General features: G+C 42.7%; 1 protein-coding gene across 1 annotated transcript; it reads right to left on the reverse strand.

The window, feature by feature from the left end:
• Window positions 1-650: 650 nt before the first annotated feature.
• LOC128761084 (charged multivesicular body protein 4b-like) lies at window positions 651-13,546 on the reverse strand. The gene is made up of 5 exons (XM_053868985.1): window positions 13,156-13,546; window positions 2,610-2,787; window positions 2,361-2,475; window positions 2,142-2,268; window positions 651-2,072 (listed from the first exon to the last, which is right to left on the reverse strand). Exons 1-5 carry the CDS (start codon window positions 13,337-13,339, stop codon window positions 2,008-2,010), a joined length of 669 nt encoding a protein of 222 aa, XP_053724960.1. The 5' UTR covers window positions 13,340-13,546; the 3' UTR covers window positions 651-2,007.
• Window positions 13,547-19,044: the final 5,498 nt, after the last annotated feature.

Raw genomic sequence — 19,044 nt, forward strand, 5'->3', positions numbered from 1 at the left:
TCTTCATGTGACGGGCAGAATGTGCGACTTGAGTTACGCGAGCAACAGACTTGTCATTATCATGGTTCCTGTGGGATTTTCCCGTGAAAAAACATTACGGTCTTGTCCACCTCAATGATACACTGTGTTCTCCATTTGGACAGTTGTGATGAAAGCAGCCAAAATAGCACCGTTACACTGAAGAATCTTAAGGTCTGTGGTTCTATCTATATATAAGACTTCAGACTTCCTTCATGTTTCCTCTGCCAGATGCTGATGAGCGCTTTAGAGAAGTTCAGGCTTCTGGACTTGAGCTCGGCAAGCTACCCAGAAGAAGTTGCTGACTCGGCTGGAGAACGTTAAAGTGCAGTTTCCCATGTTAATGCAAGGTTCAGAAGAGCCTTGAAGACTTCAGACTTTTAGAATTTTTTTCAGGAAAAGGAAACCATGACGTTATCACCCTCTGTTACAGGTGAGAGTGGTGGACTGCAGTCCCCTGGTTCAATACACAGTTTTAACAAAAACCACAACATGAACTGGAAGGAGACTGAAGGCTGAAGAACAGGTTCGGCAAGGCACCATCACCATTTCAACTGATGTGTGCGAAAGAGAAAGTGAGACCGTCAGCGTCTCGTGATGTGAGGTGATTGGTTCTTAGTAAAGACACAGGATTAAATCCCAACTTTATTCAGAACCTAAATGACCCATCAATAAGAACATGGATTCTATACAGAAGTAGCGTTTTCAACCACAGAGAAAACGCAGGAGATACTCAAGTCAACGGGAAGAGAAAGAAAATAGACTTTATTTATACTGTACACCAGGACGGCGGTGGACACGCTGAGGCAGGAAGCTCCTCAGAAAATGACTTCCTGCATGCTTCTGGTTGGGTGGCGATGCCTTCATGCATAAATGTGTCTTGAGTTAGTGAAGCCAAGTGGTGGGCACCGTCCCCACATGTTCAACTGTTGATATGAGATGTGATTCCAGAGATTTCTTCTACAAAGAACGTCACCAAGTCCGGATAAAAGTAAAAACCATGCACACGCGCACACAAACTCCAGAAGGTACGATTCCCTCACTGCTGAGGCCAGAAGTGGTCGGAGGGGAACCAACGATGAAGTCATGTGACCACAACCTAAACTCATTCACTACATGATCAAATTCAAACTAGTTTCACAAACTGATATAAGAAGCTCAACTAAGTCTTGATGAAACTCTTAAACGCATTAACTTTGGAGGTGCTACTTTTGAATCCAAGATGGAGGAGCTTTTTTGGCTGGGAGGGAAGATGACTCTAAATCCAGCACAGGCTTTTGCAAAACAACTTCAGCAGGGCGTAAAACACAGAAGCAGAGATTGCATTAGTTTGAAACGCCTAAGCGCAGAGAACCGACCCGAACTAGTAGTTATTTTTAGGGACGAGGTTCTACACAGACAACTTTGAAAGACTCCAAATAATAGTCCTGGTATGATGCAGTTACAAATTTAATTCAAATGAACTCTTGTCAGGTTGAATTAGGATCGTGTTGCTATAGAAACGGTCGGAGCCAGGGATGGATGACAGGTTTTGGATTTTTAGAAGTGCAAGATGGATGAGAAGTGGCGCATGGGACACGTTCGGCGTCAGCTGTGGCACTTCAGTGAGGAAATCATACGTTCTGAACCAGCAGGCTTTCCTTTTCTCGCTGTCGAGACTTAGAAAAGAAGGCAGAGGATCGGTCGCCATCGTCGCACATCAGAGGTTACAATGCAAGAAGCAGAAATTGGTCATGTGATGTCATTGCGCCATCCTTCCCCGCTAGAATCTTTCAACTAATCCAAACGTCCGACGCGCAAAGTGCGCACGAATGCAACACATTTTTTTGTATTCATTAAAGCAGGCGCTTGTGGTGCGGACTTGCGCGTCGGAGTAGGATTATTCGGGCTTTGAGTCAGAGCATTAACAAGCTCAGCAGCTCAGAGTCCCGGTCAGTCACGATGTAGCAGAGACAGACGGGAGAAGGACACCTGCTAGCCGCTGCTATCTTAGCTGGTTGCCCAGGAGGCGAGTTCCTCCATGCCATCCAGATCCTCCTCTTCCTTCTTCTTGGCTGTGAAAAGAAGAAAGAAGCGACGTGAGGCCAGATTGGACCATGAACTTCAGCACCATGCGACCTCACTTGGTATAGTTGGTAGTGATGAAGGAGGCACGCTGGGGAGCGATACGTCCTCAGTCCCTTCCACTTCCAGAAGCTTCTTGTCCATCTCCTCCTGCTCCAGCTCCTCTAACTCAGAGAGGAGTTCGTCCTGGACACAAGCATCCAGTCGATAACTCACCCCGCCCAGTTTTGACGAAAAGCCCCGCCCAGCCACAGACTCCGCAGCCAAATCAGTCTTACCTCGTCGAAGTCGTCGGCCATGCCCCGTGGTATGGAGATGGCGTCTGTGATTTCCTGCGCAATTTCGTTTTGTTCCGCGATTTCATCTAGCAGGTCATGCACCTTGTCGACGTCCCTGAGTGAGCAAAGTGCAGTGAGTTAAGAGTTCACCAGATCAGCGGCAGACAGTGGAGTAGAATGTCGACAGACAACTATTGCCCAGTGAGAGAAAAGGTGTGTGTTTGAAGGAACTCAAGATTCCTCTCTTACATGTCTTTGTGTGCAGCCTTGATTGCCTTGGACGCGTAGTTCATATTCTTCAGCACCTCTGTGTTGGACGTGGCGTTCTCCAGCATCTCCCTCTGCAACTCTATCGTGGACAACGTCCCATCGATCTGATCCAGCTGCTTCATGTAGCGCTTTTTCCGCTTCAAGGCCAGCAGGGCAGCTGGACAGAGGGAAGGAGAGACAATGTCAAGTGGTGGCACGCAGAGTTAAGATATCAGGCGTCATGAACAAATTCTGCTTCAACATTAAACAACAACTTTTGAGGTTTTTGCCTCAAAAGTAAATGCCACCTCATTCATTCAGAGGTGGCATTTACTTTTGAGGCAAAAACCTTCAGAGATGGGCATGAAAACAGACAAGGGGAGAAAAAGGTGGGAAATATGTGCAAATGGGGCAACACGCCATCGGCTGCAAATGTAAACATGAAAAACATTTCATGTTAGGTTACAAGGTGGCTGCGTTTTTTATCTCCTCTGAGTCTCAAGTCCCCGCACTGTTTACACTCACTTTAGACTCAACTGGACACAATTGCAGGTTGTGATGACTATTGACGAAAACAAACATAGCAGGTAACATAGAACGGCCGAGTTTGAAATCATACGTCGATTTTCATGCCTTTTAGGATGCATCCAAACATGGGTGACAGCTATGGGAGAGAAATTTAAATTCCACAATCGGATGAAACGGAAGTAAAACAATCAGATGCAACAGAAGTAAAACTTGCCACACAAGGTGACAGCAGGAAATTTGTGATAGTTACTAACTATGGGGAAGTTCTTTGAAAGAAGAAATAATAAAAAAAAGTGTCACATGAAACAGTAAAAACTGTTCATGAAAGCACCTGTTGAAGCAGTTTTTAAAATGGAAAAAAAGGCTATATTTTCATTTACACATTACCTATATTACGTTCTTTATAGTTTATTTATGAAAATATATTTTTATTTCATGATATATAGACATTGTTTTATAATATTTGTTTTGTTCAGAATTTTATTCATGACATACATTTTTTCTAATTTGCTCAACAGTATGCATCAAGTGTACTTTCTTTTTTCTTTAGTACATTTGATGACTTGTACCTGGTTCTGCTGTTGGTTGGACTTTTCCTCGACAAATATCTTTGAGATGATCACACGCTTTCATGCCATTTCAAAAGGTTTTGGTTTGTGTAAGTAGTTGGTTGTTGAACACAAATGAAATTAAGAGTTGTGAATGTCTACTACTTGAATGGGCACTGAGCCCCGAGATCAAAAAGGTTAAGAACCCCTGGTCTATAAAATAGTCAAATAAAACACAATGTTTATTCAGTATATTCAGCCTCAATTTGGTGCATCCCAAATCATCTTCAGTGAGACTAAATGGCCGTTTATACCACTGTATATGTTGCCGTGTTATTCTACCCATACACATCATATACTCTGTTGCTCTGTGCTGTGGTGTTCAAATGGTTTAAAAGGATGATTTGCTAAACCATAGTGTTGGTGACATCGCATCTGGCAGCCTGGTAATGACACACTAATTCAGTTACAGCACCCTCCTGGAGCCAGACAGCAGCAGACAGTCACATCAGATGAAGTCAGAAGGCAGCATCATCTCTGATCATGATCTGATCAGTCGCTGATTTACGACAACATCACTTTCTACACGAGATGTTAGAAAATACTAACCTCACAAAACAATACGAAAGACTAAACAAGGACCACGACAGGAAATACTCACGGGATAAAACATTCCCCTTGGTTTTGCTATGACAAAATTCCTGGTGGACAGCTTGCCGTCGATTAGGGACCATCAACACAAAAACAGCCATTTTAGGAGAGAGAAGTGTAATATTTTTATCACACTAAATGAAGTAAATGATTGTTTGCGTAATTATTTTGGTGATACAATACAACTTTATAACAAATAATCTACATCGTTTATAATATTCCTTCAATAGTATCCTGGAAATGTGTCAAGATGTGACCAAAGTGGTCGTGAACTGCCGACACACAGCACAATTTAACGCTCAAACAGAACTGTCAGAGCAGTATGCGAGGTTATGAACTAAACAGGGTTCTACGCCAACAAATGATGTTACAGACAAACTGCAGAGAACATAACTCACACAACAACTGAGTAACATAAAACAGTTGGGTTTTCTAGATGACTGCACTGTGTCAAACATGTACAGTGGTTTTTGAACGTCCAGGAATTTGAACAAAAAAGCAGGAAAAACCACAACATGCGCGGACCGCTCAGCTGACCCATGACGCGCTTTGTTATTGTGTGTAACGCAGCCTCTGTATGCAGACGTGTCCTGTTAGCTACATTTACTGTCTGTTTTTTCTTCATATTGAGGTGTAAAACCTTTCCTGTCTCCGCACTGGACCGTGGTAGAGTGTCACAGGGGAGGTGCTGGAGCGCTCACTCCAGGGTTTGATGTCCTGTTGTGGGCTGGAGCTGGGACAGGGATGAGGCGAGTCTGGGACAGAGCGTGACTTGGTTTATGACTTTGTCACAGCCAAACTGCACAGAAGCACACATTCAGAGCTGGACACGCACCGGGCACCTCTTCACTTCTGGAGAGACGTCACTCACTCGGCAACCCCTCCCACATGCAGCGGCCACACACATAGAGGAACAGCACCTGCAGCAGACACTCTACATTCACTCCTACAAAAGCCTATTTTAAGGCTTGGAACGCATTATTTCTTTTTCCATTCATTGTAATGTGAAAAATCCATTCAGATTTCGAACAAATCGCTTCTCGAACGGCCGTCTGGAACGGATTGTGGTCTAGAACCGAGGTACCACTGTAATTGAAAGAAAATTCATAAATCATGAGCTTTATCTTTTTCGCCAGAAAGGCAAATTTTATCTTGATAATTTGTTTTACTCATATCGGCCATTACTTTCATTTATTCCGAGTCATGGTTTAATCTAATCATATTGTCAAAATCACAATTAGTTTTATTATTGTTTTGGTGGCGTTTGAGTGATTCGCAGATTTTATTTCTGGGTCTGCAATAGATGGCTCACTGAACTGAGGCTTAAACAGCACCTGACTGACAGTCGACTGGTTATACTCCTAAGACACCCGATTGGTGAAAAGGTGTCCTCTTGATTGGTTGGCACAAAAACCTGCACCCACTGCGGCCCTTTGTGGGACAGTTGACACCAAGGTAAACAAGGAAAATGATTTAAAAAAAAGAGCCACACGGGGCCTTGTGAATGGTTTTATACCATGACCTTGCGTAGCTGCAATCATCAACAATCAATAGACACAGGTGAACCACCAGTTCCCTTCCACATTAACTCACACTGCCGGGTTAGTGACAGCTTTGGCTACACGTGTTGTTCCTCTGTTGGGTTGCGGGAAGGTCGGAAACAGCTGACTGCTCAGTCTGAGAACGGACAGAGGAATGCCAGCATTCCAGTTTCTCTTTTTAGCAGCTGCCAAATGTTTTAAAGGTTGGAAGAGGAGATCATATCAGAATGTCTAAATTGGAACCTCAAGTATCCGTATCCTGACTGGTCTGAGAGGACGAGTCCAACAAGGGCTTGCCATCACACTCATCTTTGAGCTCAAACTATAAAGCGCTCAACAACTCTGAAGGAAGAGGCCAAGAGCATTCACAAGACCTTCCAAAATATCTGGATGTGTGCTGGAGTCGTCAGAGTTCCTGGTGTCAATTGCAGGTGTCACTGTTAGATCAGTCTTGAGTAACAAAATAAGTCACACAAGAACCTTCTGCATCTAGTGAGGGTCGATGTTGAAGTGCTGTAAAAAAATGTCTTTCCATGATTGACATTGTTAGAACTGAACTAAGACCCCTGAAACTCCTGGTCATTCATCAGGCAGGACACCAACAATACTGATAGTTTGCAACAAATATATTATATTATATGTTATATAAGAAAGACTTTACAATGCATCAATATTTGTTATTGACAGGGTCACTGATGTAATAATAAGTCATCAGCCAAGTGACACCAACTATAGGACTAAACTCAGCTTACACAACAATGACTCAGCACCAGCATTGATTCATCATCTTAAACTGAATCAAATGACGGGGAATGCAACACAAACAAAACTCTGTCTTAATGTGGTTCACGTAAATCCACCAGCTAGAAGAAGTGCAGATAGAAATCTCTGCCACAAAAAGTACAGACCCGTCCTGAAGGAGGATAAACGACCCCTCCATTCACTGCAGCTAATTCTGGTCTCTTGGTCACGTGCTAGTCTAGCTTGCACTGCCAGTTTTTTCTTCTCTTAACACACAACATTCAATGGCTTTCCGAAAACTTATTTCGACCACCGGGCTCATTTTACACAAATCACCACGATTCTATCTATGACTAACAAGTAGTCGACATAGTCGCCTATAATCGACTATTAAATTAGTCGCCAGCGGTTCCATGAGTAGACTGGTCGTGGTGTTATCTCTCTTTCCGCAGTAGGCTGAGACTACAGGACCATAGCATCTAAAAGTCCAAACTAGGGGACCATGTCATCAAACAAGGCTGCATCAAATGACAAGTACCCACACACCACATTTTTAGCAAATAACTGTAATAACTGTACAAGTGTTTACAGCAATTCACATATAATTCCCTGCTTTTTCAATGTGTGTTTTATACATAACAACGGCACCAGCTTGTCTGGGTGGGACAATGTTTACAATGTGTTTTACTTCAGATTAGGTTACTATAAAAGCATCAGCGACACATTATTATTACACGTTTTCAGGCTGCTGGAGATGAAGGTACTGTACTTGTGCCATCTGCTTGAGCTGATTGTGCTAGAAAAAAAAGCAATATATGTCTTTTAGAGCACACTTTTTGGTACTGTATTCGGTTTCAAGCCAATTATTAAACAGTGCGCTAAACCTTGAAATGAAGCGTCATGTTAGCCACTAGCTCTGTTAGCTCATGGCTCAAACACGGAACTCTTCATTCTGACTGGCAGGTGAAGGCGTGCAGCGGAGTTACAGGAGTGTCATCTTCATTCCAAGTTTATCTGTCATCCAGTCTTGATCGCTCCAGCTGTGCGTGTGCACGCGAGGACGCACATATGACACTCAAACAGTGCACTCAAAGTTTCATCTACAACTAAGAGTGAGAGTTGAACGATAATGTCTGTGGAACAAGAGAGAGGCATGTGGAGTCCATAGAGTGTATACATGGATAGAGCAGCACTGGTGACTGACTTAGTTTCACCAGCTATGATTGTGGTGACAAAGCAGATTTCCATCAAGACTTGTCACTGAAAGATTGGGTTCACAGCTTGTGCTGAAAGCTATCTCACTTATAGACAGGCAGGGTAACACCTAAAACTCTTCCGCTCATCATGTTTACTCTGGGAATGAGAACTGATGGGAGGAGTTCACCAGTTACATAATGACAAATAAACTGAATAACCTCAAGCTTTTCTTAAGTAAAGAGAGGAAGCTGTTTGCCAACACTGCAAGTGACTGAGCAAAAATGTAACTTGTAACCGTAATGTAACATGTTACCGAACTTCAAACCAGCGAGGCAAAAACTTGTGATGTCATCTGTAATGTTGTGATAATATCAGAAAGGTTGTTTTAATGAGTTGGTGACACGGTTGTAATTTTTTTTTGTAAGCTCTGTAAAGTGGTTTAATCAAAAACAATGAAACAGCTTTGTAGCGATCATGTTCATGTTTCTCCTTTTCATTTTACGTTTATTCCTTCACAATGTGTTATGTGACGTATTTGGTATTGTTGTTATGAAACGATTATTTAGCCGGACACCCGTCTCCCCAGCTTTTCGCATTCTGTCCCGATGCACCCAAACACTGCACCACGTTTTGTCCCTGTGAAAACTGACTGGTGGAAAGCTAGTTGTGGAGGGCACAGCAAGCACGCTACACAGAGGGAGCCCCTCAGTACGAAGCTGTGCCTGACAGCAAGAGAGCTCGAGCCTCCGTTTACATGGTGTGTGGGGGACGCTAAAATTAGTCAGTTAGCTATCGACCCGGTCCCCTGTACAACGGTGGCATGGCATTCACCATCAGAACCCCAGAACAGTTATGAAACAGAGGTGATCAAATCAAGCACTCCATGTCATTCATCACGCTGCAGAGACGCAGGAAGAGCGCTCAAATATGGAAGTTTTATAATCAAAGGAGTGTCTTCTTCTGTCATGAAAAAATGACTAAAAAACCCACAGAAAAATCTTTGCATCCCAGCCAAGTGCCTGCTAAACTTGAAAAATTGTCTCCTGTCTCCACTGTTCTCTAAACTCAAGACCATACAGATTGGCGTTTCTAGGGAGAAACATTTAACTAGGGCTGAAATGATTAGTTGACGTTGATGAACAAAAATTAATCGACGTCAAAATCTGCACGTCGATGCGTCGTGTTGCTGTGGGTGTGGAGCTCTCTGTCAACTGTTTTATGCTTCATGCTTCATAGGATTGATACATGTTCCTGGATGATGTGTCATTATTTTAATATACCTGTTTAATAATGTATGGTGTCAGAGTATCACAGTGAGATGATTTAAGCAACTTTAGGTTAAGCAGAAATTCAAAATAGGTCCAAACAAAGGTTGGCGATTATTCGACTAATTGAAAAAATAATGAATACATTAGTCGACATGAGGAAAGTTAAAGATAACTGTTATTTATAGTTATTATTTACTGTTATTTATTGACATTTGACACATTGTTTTATTGTGATTCAATAAAGTTTGAAAGTTCAATGACAGCAAAAGCTAAGGTGTTCAATAATTGTATGAATAATCGTGATTATGATAGAAATCAAAATAATTGCATTTTTTGCCTTAGTCACCCATCTTAACATTGTTGTCACGTTTGAATGAATGGCTGTGGGATGGCGCAGCTATGAAGGCTAAGACTGCTGCTCCATCATATCATGGTCAGCTATCGTGTTTACCTCTGATTTGTCAAACACATTCAGAGTTTGTTTCATTCGAAACGTGATTCCATCATGGTGAGCATCGGAGTGTCTCACAATATGAAGGTAGAGCCAGGCAGTCACTGAGAGTGTGTAGCTGGCTTTTGTAGGTGCAGGTGGGCTGTCACTGTTTACTGACTAATGGACTAACATTTCCTTAATTCCTTAACCTCACAATGGAGAAATGTGTCTGTTTATTACATGTCTAAATAAAAAAATAAGTCAATCAATAGTTTTACTGGAATGCTGATGTCTGACGCGGGGGAAAGCAGAGGAAGGCGAGGCTGGATAAAGAGGTGCAGCCAGAACGGAGCACCCAGCCTCTCAAAATTCCATATTGGTGTCAGCATCATAAATGAGTCAAATATATGATGTTTATGAGCTTATGATGTTTTTACTTGTTGTGGTGCTGCAGACCTGCAACCACAGACACAACCATTAGGTAACTTGTCCATATAGTATGTACACACCTGTCAGTGGCACCGTGGCTGCAATCACATTCTTCTTCATTTAACATGTTTTTCTAAATAGTCAACCCAAACCAATAGCAGGATTACGTTTTTTTTGACGTTAGGCATATATTCAGAGATTGATAGAGAACAAGAGTCCTTGAGCAGCCCAGCAATCCGGGTCTTGCTGTATCTAGGTGCATGATGTTATGTGTTTTCACTTTTATCTGGCTGATACACATCAGATTTTATTGATGGACAGATTTACTTCAATTAATAAAGATGGATTGCAACAGTTATAACTGACGTGCTCTCGCAGCTTTGATCATGATGAGAATTGTGAGGCGAAGAGACGATGCTTTTTCATAAGCTGAAGATTACCCAACTATTAAGACGTCTGGCTTTGTATTTGACTGATAAAAATCTGGTTCTGTGATCAGTGTGATTGTTTTTCAACTGTGCGCTCGACCATGAGTAATCGCTGTCATTTCCTTTAACTTGTGGGAGTAGCGTGGATAAATAAATGGAGACTGCCTGAAGTATCTATTATTGTCTAGCAAAATAATCACGCAAACACATTCTTGTACCTTCACTTTTGGCTCTCAAACACATCTAACACCACACTCTGTTCATCACAACTTCATATATGAGCTGACTTCAAGCAGACGATGACTCCTTGTTGACAGAGAAATATGGAGATCAAACTGACGTGCTGTGAATGTGTTCTGCTGTGAAGATGGTTGCATATCTTCCCGAAAACTTCGGAACTGTTATATGTCTTGTCCCGCTGTTCCAGGATGCCGTTTTCTTCCAGATTTGACCTCGCACAGTTCTCTTCTACTTTAACTACAGGTTCAATTTGGTCAGTCAGTGGACATGAAATCATCACATCTCCAAGAGCCCTTCAATAAAGAGCAAAGGTGGAAAACTATGGGTCAGCATTATCTAAACAAGTTTCACAATCTGCCACGTTAGATAAGAAACGTACAATCACGCAAATCACTGTCCCATCTAACAAGACGATGGGATGTGAAATTCTCCATTTATGAGGTTAATATACGAGTAGAATGGTCTCAAAATGAGACTTGTAGCTTGTGAACAATGATTAACTATATAAAACCTAGTCAGGCAAAAAAGGCATTTAATTTGTTCTCATTTTGTTTGTTTACTGCGATGAGTGAAAAAAGGTGAATTTTAAACTTGCAGATTGGAGAGGAAAGGCAACACACACTGGTGAAGAATTTAACAACACATTTCAAATGTAGACTAGTCACAACATCAACAGCTAAAAACGTATCAGGTTTTCTTCTACTCCTTGCATCTACCAGCGCTCTTAATGTTTTTGCAGTCTCAAGTATTGGAGGCAGCGTCCTCTCCCGTGTCCCTGAGTAGGGTTCACTGATCGCAGACACTCTCAGAGGCAGCGTTAATGCTACAACCCAGAATCAGTTAGGAATCAGCAACAAATACTGATTCGGTATTAATGAAATATTCAAACATGCCAATGAAAAAAAACATTATGAGAGAAAATTGAGAAAATATTTTTCATCACACTAGACAACGGACTGACAGTTTTTGAAAAAATAGAATATAATTAAATTATCATTCATTCACATTATCTCTAATATTTCTTCAATAGCATCTAGGAAATGTGTGCAGATGGCTCCATAGTTAAAGAAAACTGTAAAGAGACATGAGATACATAGCGGACAGCAGAAAGACTGCTCAATTAAACCCCTAAATAAAGCTGGCAGAGCAGTCTGTCAGACACCATGGGTTTCTACGAGAGACGTGAAACATTGAATTTCTCATCTCAACACTTCGACAAATCCACTCATAAGTTTCATAATAAAACAGTTTCAAGAGCGACTGTAATGTGTCCAACTCTACCCATCTACCTTCATTGTGAATATACTTTGCCATTTGAATGTGAGTTCAATGCACATCTTGTTGTAAATAACTATCCAAAAACACATGAAACACTGAATTGTGACGTCACCAGAAAAGCAAAGCGCCATGAACAAACCTCTGAATGTTTCTACAGAGGGAGCATTTTGTCTTAAGTAAATTTTATTTTTTAAATTAATTTCCTCCCCTGGTGGACTACCACTTTCCAGAGACGTTTAGAGCAGGCATGTTAAAAATCAGGTCAGTGGGTATATAACTCTCCGTAGCTCACAACATCATCACAGTCCCAAGCCACTGGTTAAGCTTTTAAAGGAGTGCCATTATGCACACACTTTTGAAAATTCCAAGCTAGGTACTTCTGACCAGCTGGATGTGATACTTTGCACCTACCGCAAAATACGTCATCTTCTCCTTTACAGGAGAAGTCTCTCCCCCATTTCACACTGTCTCACAGTGCCACGTCTTTTTTTTTTAATTGGAAGAATAAACCAGGGAATTTTTGTAAATGAATATATTGTTTTTCTTTCTATCTGTAGCACAAACTACATTTAGTTTGAGGCCAATTAGAATCAATAAGTCTAAAATTTAACACAATGTAACTTCCCAACTTACTTATATTTTACAGCAGATGTTTATTTTAAGTTGTTCACTAATTCGATTGTAATTAATTCATACGTTTCATGTATTTGTTTTGTCAATGCGGGTTCGTTTTCAATGGAAGACATACACTTTGGACTGTCAAAGCTGCCAAGAGCGTCTTCATCGTTCAACACAAATATCTAAAAAAAAAAAAAGGCCGGGGCAAAGGCTGACACTTGACCTTAAAAAACGAGGACCGCGACCAAAACTGTACTGCTGTACAGACCTGGTCTAGTTTGACGCCTCTGAATAAGCTTAAACGTCATTCGTTGAACAACGAGTTAGTAGGGTAGACAACGTCACGAGATCCGCTGGTCACACACTGACTTGTTGTCATTTTGGTCTCAACAAAGTACGTGGAATACCGCTAGAGGACACACCCAACGAAGCAGACAAGCTTTATTTAGTTATACCCTTGTGTCACGGTCGACGCAAATTGTCAGTACTTGCGTCAGACGAGTGTAAAGTGATTTGAACATGGCCGGAGTCTGTGTTGCTGTCAACAGCCAACTTCCTCCTCGTTAGCACACATGCTAACTAACCCCAGGAGCGGCAGCTGTCCGCCCAAACCGTTAAAACAACAACTTCGGGAGCTGGAACTCACCTCTCTTGTTTTTCGTGCCATGTTTCTTGGCCAAGGCGAGCTCCTCGTCGATCTTTTTCTCCAGGAACTCCTGCTTCTTGATCATCATCTCCTCGGTCTCTCGGAGTTTCTGGATCGCCTCTTGGGGTGTCGGCGATTTGCCACTCTTCCCGGAGCTGCCCAGTAACTTGGCCAAAAACGACATTCTGACGATCAGACGCGAACAACGGCGCCACTGGTAAACGTCCTCGAAGTACAAGTGGTGTGTTGGAGCGAGTTTTATGAAGCTCGAATCTCCTGCTCCCGAGTGTTGTTTGTGACTCCACTTCCGCTTTCCAAGGCAGGCCTCGTGATGTCATTACGTGTTGCGTAACAAAGATAGCGACAGCGGGGAATTCGCCGGTGGCTCGTCATGGAAACGTCTCGCCACAGAGGCGACGCGTCGAATCCCTCATCCGTTCACTTGTTTTCATTTGCTTCCCTTCGCGTCGTGAGTCGACTAACCAGGGTGCTGAGCGACAGCCTCTAGCCTTTGGCTGTTTATGCTTTCATCATGTGCTATTTACATCATTTCCCTTGGGATTAATACAGTTTTCTGATTCTGATTTAGTCATTTCATTTTAAATTTCATACTTTTATTACATTTTTACATACATTTTATAATACTTTTATTGTCACCCAAGACTTATACATACACTGTACTTCACTCACAGTATTCTAGGAAATATAATACTTGAAAAATGTAGCTAATTCATAAGAAAAATAACAGTGTTCATTGTCATGACACATGCAATAAATTATTGTAATGCCATGTTTCAGAATTTTACTAGATAGCTTGCGTTTAATACAAAAGAGCAAAGTATCAACAACATGAGAAAATGGACAATGAGAATAAAAAAATAAAAAAGGCTAACACTTCAACAGGATTGGCACCCTATGCTGTTTGCCAGCATGGACACCGAAATAAATTACAAATTAGGAATGAATCAACTGTGACGAACTGTCTGTGCCCATGTGACATGAAATGGCCATTGAATTTAGAAATTTGAAAAGCCAACAGTTTCACTCTGTCCCTTTTTCATCATGGTGAAGACAAAAGAGCTGCCTGAAGATAAAAAGAAATGCAATTATTGGCAAACACAAGAGCTCCAAATAAAACATCACCAAAGAGCTTGGTAAGCACAGAACTGTCAAGAAGCTCCCGGGGCATGGGGGTAAGAGAAAAATCAATCAGTGGGTGCCATTGGTGGACAAAACACCTCATTTAACATCGACGGACCCACTGGCCAATCTGGAACAGTCTGGGGTAACCGTTTCAAAGTCACCATATGGCGTACACTCAACGCAGCAGGGCCATTTGGGGAGAGGCAAAGGAAGAAAAAAGACACGTCTGGTGAGATCCTGGACCAGCCACAGTCCTCCTGGGAAAATGTGTTGTGGACAGATGAAACAAAAGTAGCGCTTCTTGGCAATTCTGACAAGCAGTATGTTTACAGGTGCTGCAATGAAGAATTCAAGGGAAAGAACACCCCACCAACAGTTAGTTAAGCATGGTGGGGGATCCATAATGCTTGTCCTACCCAGTGTTTGGGGCCAAGATCCTGAGTGCTCCTGCAAGATCAAGACCCCAAACACACAGCCAAAAGCACACAGGAATTGCTAGAAAAGAAAAAAATTAACTGTTTTAAAATGGCCAACTGTGTTTTTTCTTTTTGTTTTCTTTAAAATTACAATGCCTATTTTGGAGGAAAACAACTTTTCAATTACTTTGGACCAGTGAATAAAATGAAGGGGCGTCTGTGAATAAAATGAAGGGGTGCCAGGACTGTACGTATGTGGTCTGGAGGAGATTTGATCCTCCGCAGGGGGTTGTGATGATCTGATGTTTTGGCTCTATAATCTTTCAACTAAGTGCTTAGAACTTGACTGTTCCTTGTGACAGTACTGCAATAGTGCCTTTTTAGACCAGTGTTGCTCTGATTCTCCCCCTCTTTATGTCATCATCAGCCGCTGCTGTTGTCCCTTGATGAAACTCATAAATAGCACAAGTGTGGTCTTCATTTCGCCAGCCTCGTCCCTGCGGAGAATCTCACAAGTTGAATCGCTCGCAGCTCTAGGTAGTCAAAGGTTGGTGATCACAACTTTTGTTTTTTCTTTCTCTTTTCTTGTTTGATGGTTTAAATAGACCTCTTAAAGTGTCTCCCCGGCAATCCCAAAGGATTGTTCAGTTCTGACTCAGTTGTCTGGCGACGTAGACAAAGTGAGGCGGGTGAGCCGAAAGCTGTCACCCATGATTTCATGTTCAAACACCTTGTTCAAAACAGACGTTTTGTCCTTGTGGTGTCTTCAGAGTCCGACATCATGAAGGAGAAATCCTATTCAGCCAGAAAGGGGATCAGCTGGAGAGATCTATACTCGTCCCTCCTGAACGACTTGTGGTACGATCGTGGCATCTCAGAAGAGGTGACCAGACCGGCCCAACCTACAGGACTCGCACGCTCTGGTGTGTCATCAAGTCAAACAAAGTGTTCTGAAAGCGAGTTACAGTCAGGTTCTGGCACAGATTTTTATCCACTTTTTATCCAAAGCTCAGACGTCAACCCGGACCAACCACTTCACGTCACCGTCATCCACAGATGTCCAGTCGGACAGGAGTCCAGACGTCACAGCTCAGGTGGAAACCATCATGTCAGATCACAACTACGCCTTCGTGACACCTCAAATTCGCACAGAGACATCAGACCAGGACTTGGTGAGTGATCAGAAGACCACCTCTGAAAAGCCTTATTTCCAGGTAAATCTGATGTCATCCAAGTCGGCAGTGAAATCCAGTAATTGATCTTGAGCTGCTTCTCTTCTGCTAGATGTCATAAATCCACAGGAAAACACGAGTCATGTGATGTAGTCCTAAAACAAATCACCCCAAAATCCTTCACAAGACCTGACTGTGTTTTGTGTCATTCACTTTGTGCTGCAGGATGACAGTGATAAGGAGGAAATCATTGATGTGACTTGCGACTGTTCCACACTCGTGTCCTTGTCACAAGTGTAAGCTGCCATCTGATAAAGATCCAACTTCACCATATTCAGACTCTCACTGCACTTTCTTGGCTGCCCCTCAGTGAGTCCGGGATCAACCCCCAGCAGCTGCGTCGACGGAACAAGAAGCCTCACATTCCAAAATGCAGCTCAGAGCAGAGTCTCGTGCAGAACCTTGGCATGAACCTGAGGTCCAGGAAGGTCAACCTGAAGACCTGTCACAGATGGTAAGGTCACATTTTGTTCGGGAGAACGGGTGTACGTTTACATGCATGTGGCCAGGTGGCTCATTGAATAGCAACAATGACTCGGAAGTCATGGGTTCCATTCCCACTGAGCAACCACTGTGTCCACCCTGTGGACCCAAGGTCCTCAGTGGATTGCATGGTTCTCCGCAGCATTGTTTCCCCACTTCGCCATGTATCTGGGTTAGAACCCGGCCACCAGGGACCACATCACTGCCACTGACCCAACTGAAAATAAACTCTGCACGTCTTGACAGTGCTCATGGTAAACTGGCTGTTTGGTTTTAAGACCTCAGTCAGGAACCTTGAGATTTCCTACAAGTCCTTTTGACTTGTATTGTCCTGGGAACAAGCCTCACTCACGGGAGAAACACGGAGGTCACTCTGAGCTCGCACGGTGGTCCCTCTGATAGTCCTCCGCCTGGTGGTTCTCCGCGCTCTTGACAGTGAGCTGGTTAGTCTTGTGCTCTCCTGGGTGAGCGTGCTGTGCTACATGCACCTCCTTACACATGTCCGAGTTTGAGAACACCTCAAATCCCCCTCAGCAGGTCCTCTTGCTACATGCCTCTCTTCCCAACTGTTGACATCTCACTTTTTCTAAACCGAACCTGTCAGGTCAACTGAGCTCAGGTTGTAATGATGAAGATGACATCTTTCATTTACAGATGTCAATGTTCCCTCGTTCTTTATCATCTTGTGCTTGTCGTTGATCGTTGTGGTTGTTGATCATCTCCCTCTGATCGACAGCCCATGTCACAGATGATGAGCGGAAGTGGAAACCTGCGGCTTCACTTTACATGGAAATGTTTTTAACATCCACAAAGTTATTTTTTTACTTGGAAAAATAAACACTAAATGATGAAAAATGATTTGCGTTCTATTTGTGTGTATTATCATTTTAACCGACCTGTGAGTGACAGGCCAATTTCAGGTTTTTTGTATTTGCTTTCTCATGTTGTCTTTTTTGTTGTCATCGCTGTTGCTGTCATGGCTCCGCTTCCAGGCTCCGAGTCCTGGTTTTGCTTCTCTCCCTCTGTTCCTTTGGCACACGGCTGGAGCCGATTACCCCCTGATTACTGTCTTCAAAAACACTTGGGCTCCAGCAACGTGTGCCAGATCGTTGTCTTTGTTTCCTGCCAATTCTCCTAGTCCCTGTGTGTTTCCACGTTCCCTGTGATGTTTCCTCTGATTCCTGTGATTTTGGACTCTCGTTCCCCTGTGGTAACTCCTGGTTCTCGTGTCACTCCCTGTGTTTGGCTTCTTGTTCTGTGTGTTAGCTAGTCGTTTAACTCCTGGTTCTCGTATCGCTCCCTCTCTGTTCAGCTTTTTGTTTCGTGTGCAGCTAGCTTGTTTAACTCCTGGTTCTCGTGTCTCTCCCTGTGTTCGGCTTCTACGGTTCTCGTGTCTCTCCCTGTGTTCGGCTTTTTTTTTGTTCTGTTTGCTAGCTCCTGTGGTAACTCCTGGTTCTCGTGTCTCTCGTTCTGTGAGCTAGCTTATTTTGGATTTGTCTGTGTTTAACTGTGGTTCCTGATTTAGTGTTTTTGGTTTCTTGCTGTTTGCTGTGCGTTTCTTGGTTTCTTTTGTAGTTTATTCTCGGTTTCATTTGTGATTTAAGTTCATTTAACTCCCGGTTCGGTGACGCTTTCTGTTTTGACTTTTTACTCATGTTTGTGCACTTCTGTTAGTTTCGTTACTGTTTTTACACTCTGCGTTTGCTCTGTTTCTTCCCGGTTCGGTGACGCTTTCTGTTCTATTTTAGTTTGTTTAATTATTAAATTATTTATAATTCCCTCCTGCCTCCTGTGCCTATAACCACTTGCACTTGGGTCCTACACCACGTCCTCTATACGTGGCTTTAGCTCCCTCGTCCCTTCGTCCCGTGACAGTTGCATCTTTTTAAATTAAAAATGTTTATGATTAATAATAATATTATTGTTACAGCCAATCACAGCATGAAATGTGGGAGGAACAGGAGACGAGGCAACAACTTGTAAAAGAGTCAGAGAAGTGTTGGTTGTTGCATGAATCACTAAGGCTAACAAACCCATGTCTCATACTGATGGAGAATCACTAAAGTCAACAGTTTTAAAGTCTCAATGAATGAACTCAGGCGAAGGTAAAACATACCACTGATGGGTGTGTTGTGAAGATCTTTTGGTGTCATCCTGGTGTGGTCGACACTTTTGAGCCACTTGCATTTTTGTGATTACATTTGTACATCTGATAAATCTGCGGCTGCTGGAGTGGCCATGATTTCGTCTACTTCAAGCTGCCTGTCTCAAACCGACGAAATATGGAACTTGTGAGTAGAGTGTGTGTGGCACCACTTGTGGAATTAGGTCTCTTGAACCCCCATTTATTGGGCCAAACCTCTGTCAAATTCTTCTGAACAACCACATGTACCTTCCTGAGCACACATGTTCTGACCATCAATGACAGAACAAAATATCAGGCAGTAAAGATATTTTGCCCAGGAGGTCTGCAGCTTCCTGTACCCCCGAACACTGCACAAATCACACATCAGATACCAGTCTTTTATTCTGATTTCCATCTGAGCATAGATTCTCTAGAGGAGGGAATTTCTTGTAATTCAAGCAGGCAAGACGCAAAAGTGTTGTGGCCTACG

The sequence above is a fragment of the Synchiropus splendidus genome, chromosome 6 (genome assembly GCF_027744825.2).
Source record: "Synchiropus splendidus isolate RoL2022-P1 chromosome 6, RoL_Sspl_1.0, whole genome shotgun sequence".
NCBI lineage: Eukaryota > Metazoa > Chordata > Actinopteri > Syngnathiformes > Callionymidae > Synchiropus > Synchiropus splendidus.

Coding starts and splice junctions, on each gene's coding strand:
- LOC128761084 (XM_053868985.1), bottom strand. CDS start 13,339: ATGTCGTTTTTGGCCAAGTTACTGGGCAGCTCCGGGAAGAGTGGCAAA. Junction 2,476..2,609: donor AAGGCTGCACACAAAGACAT/GTAAGAGAGGAA, acceptor TTGCTCACTCAG/GGACGTCGACAAGGTGCATG. Junction 2,073..2,141: donor ATCACTACCAACTATACCAA/GTGAGGTCGCAT, acceptor TTCTTTTCACAG/CCAAGAAGAAGGAAGAGGAG.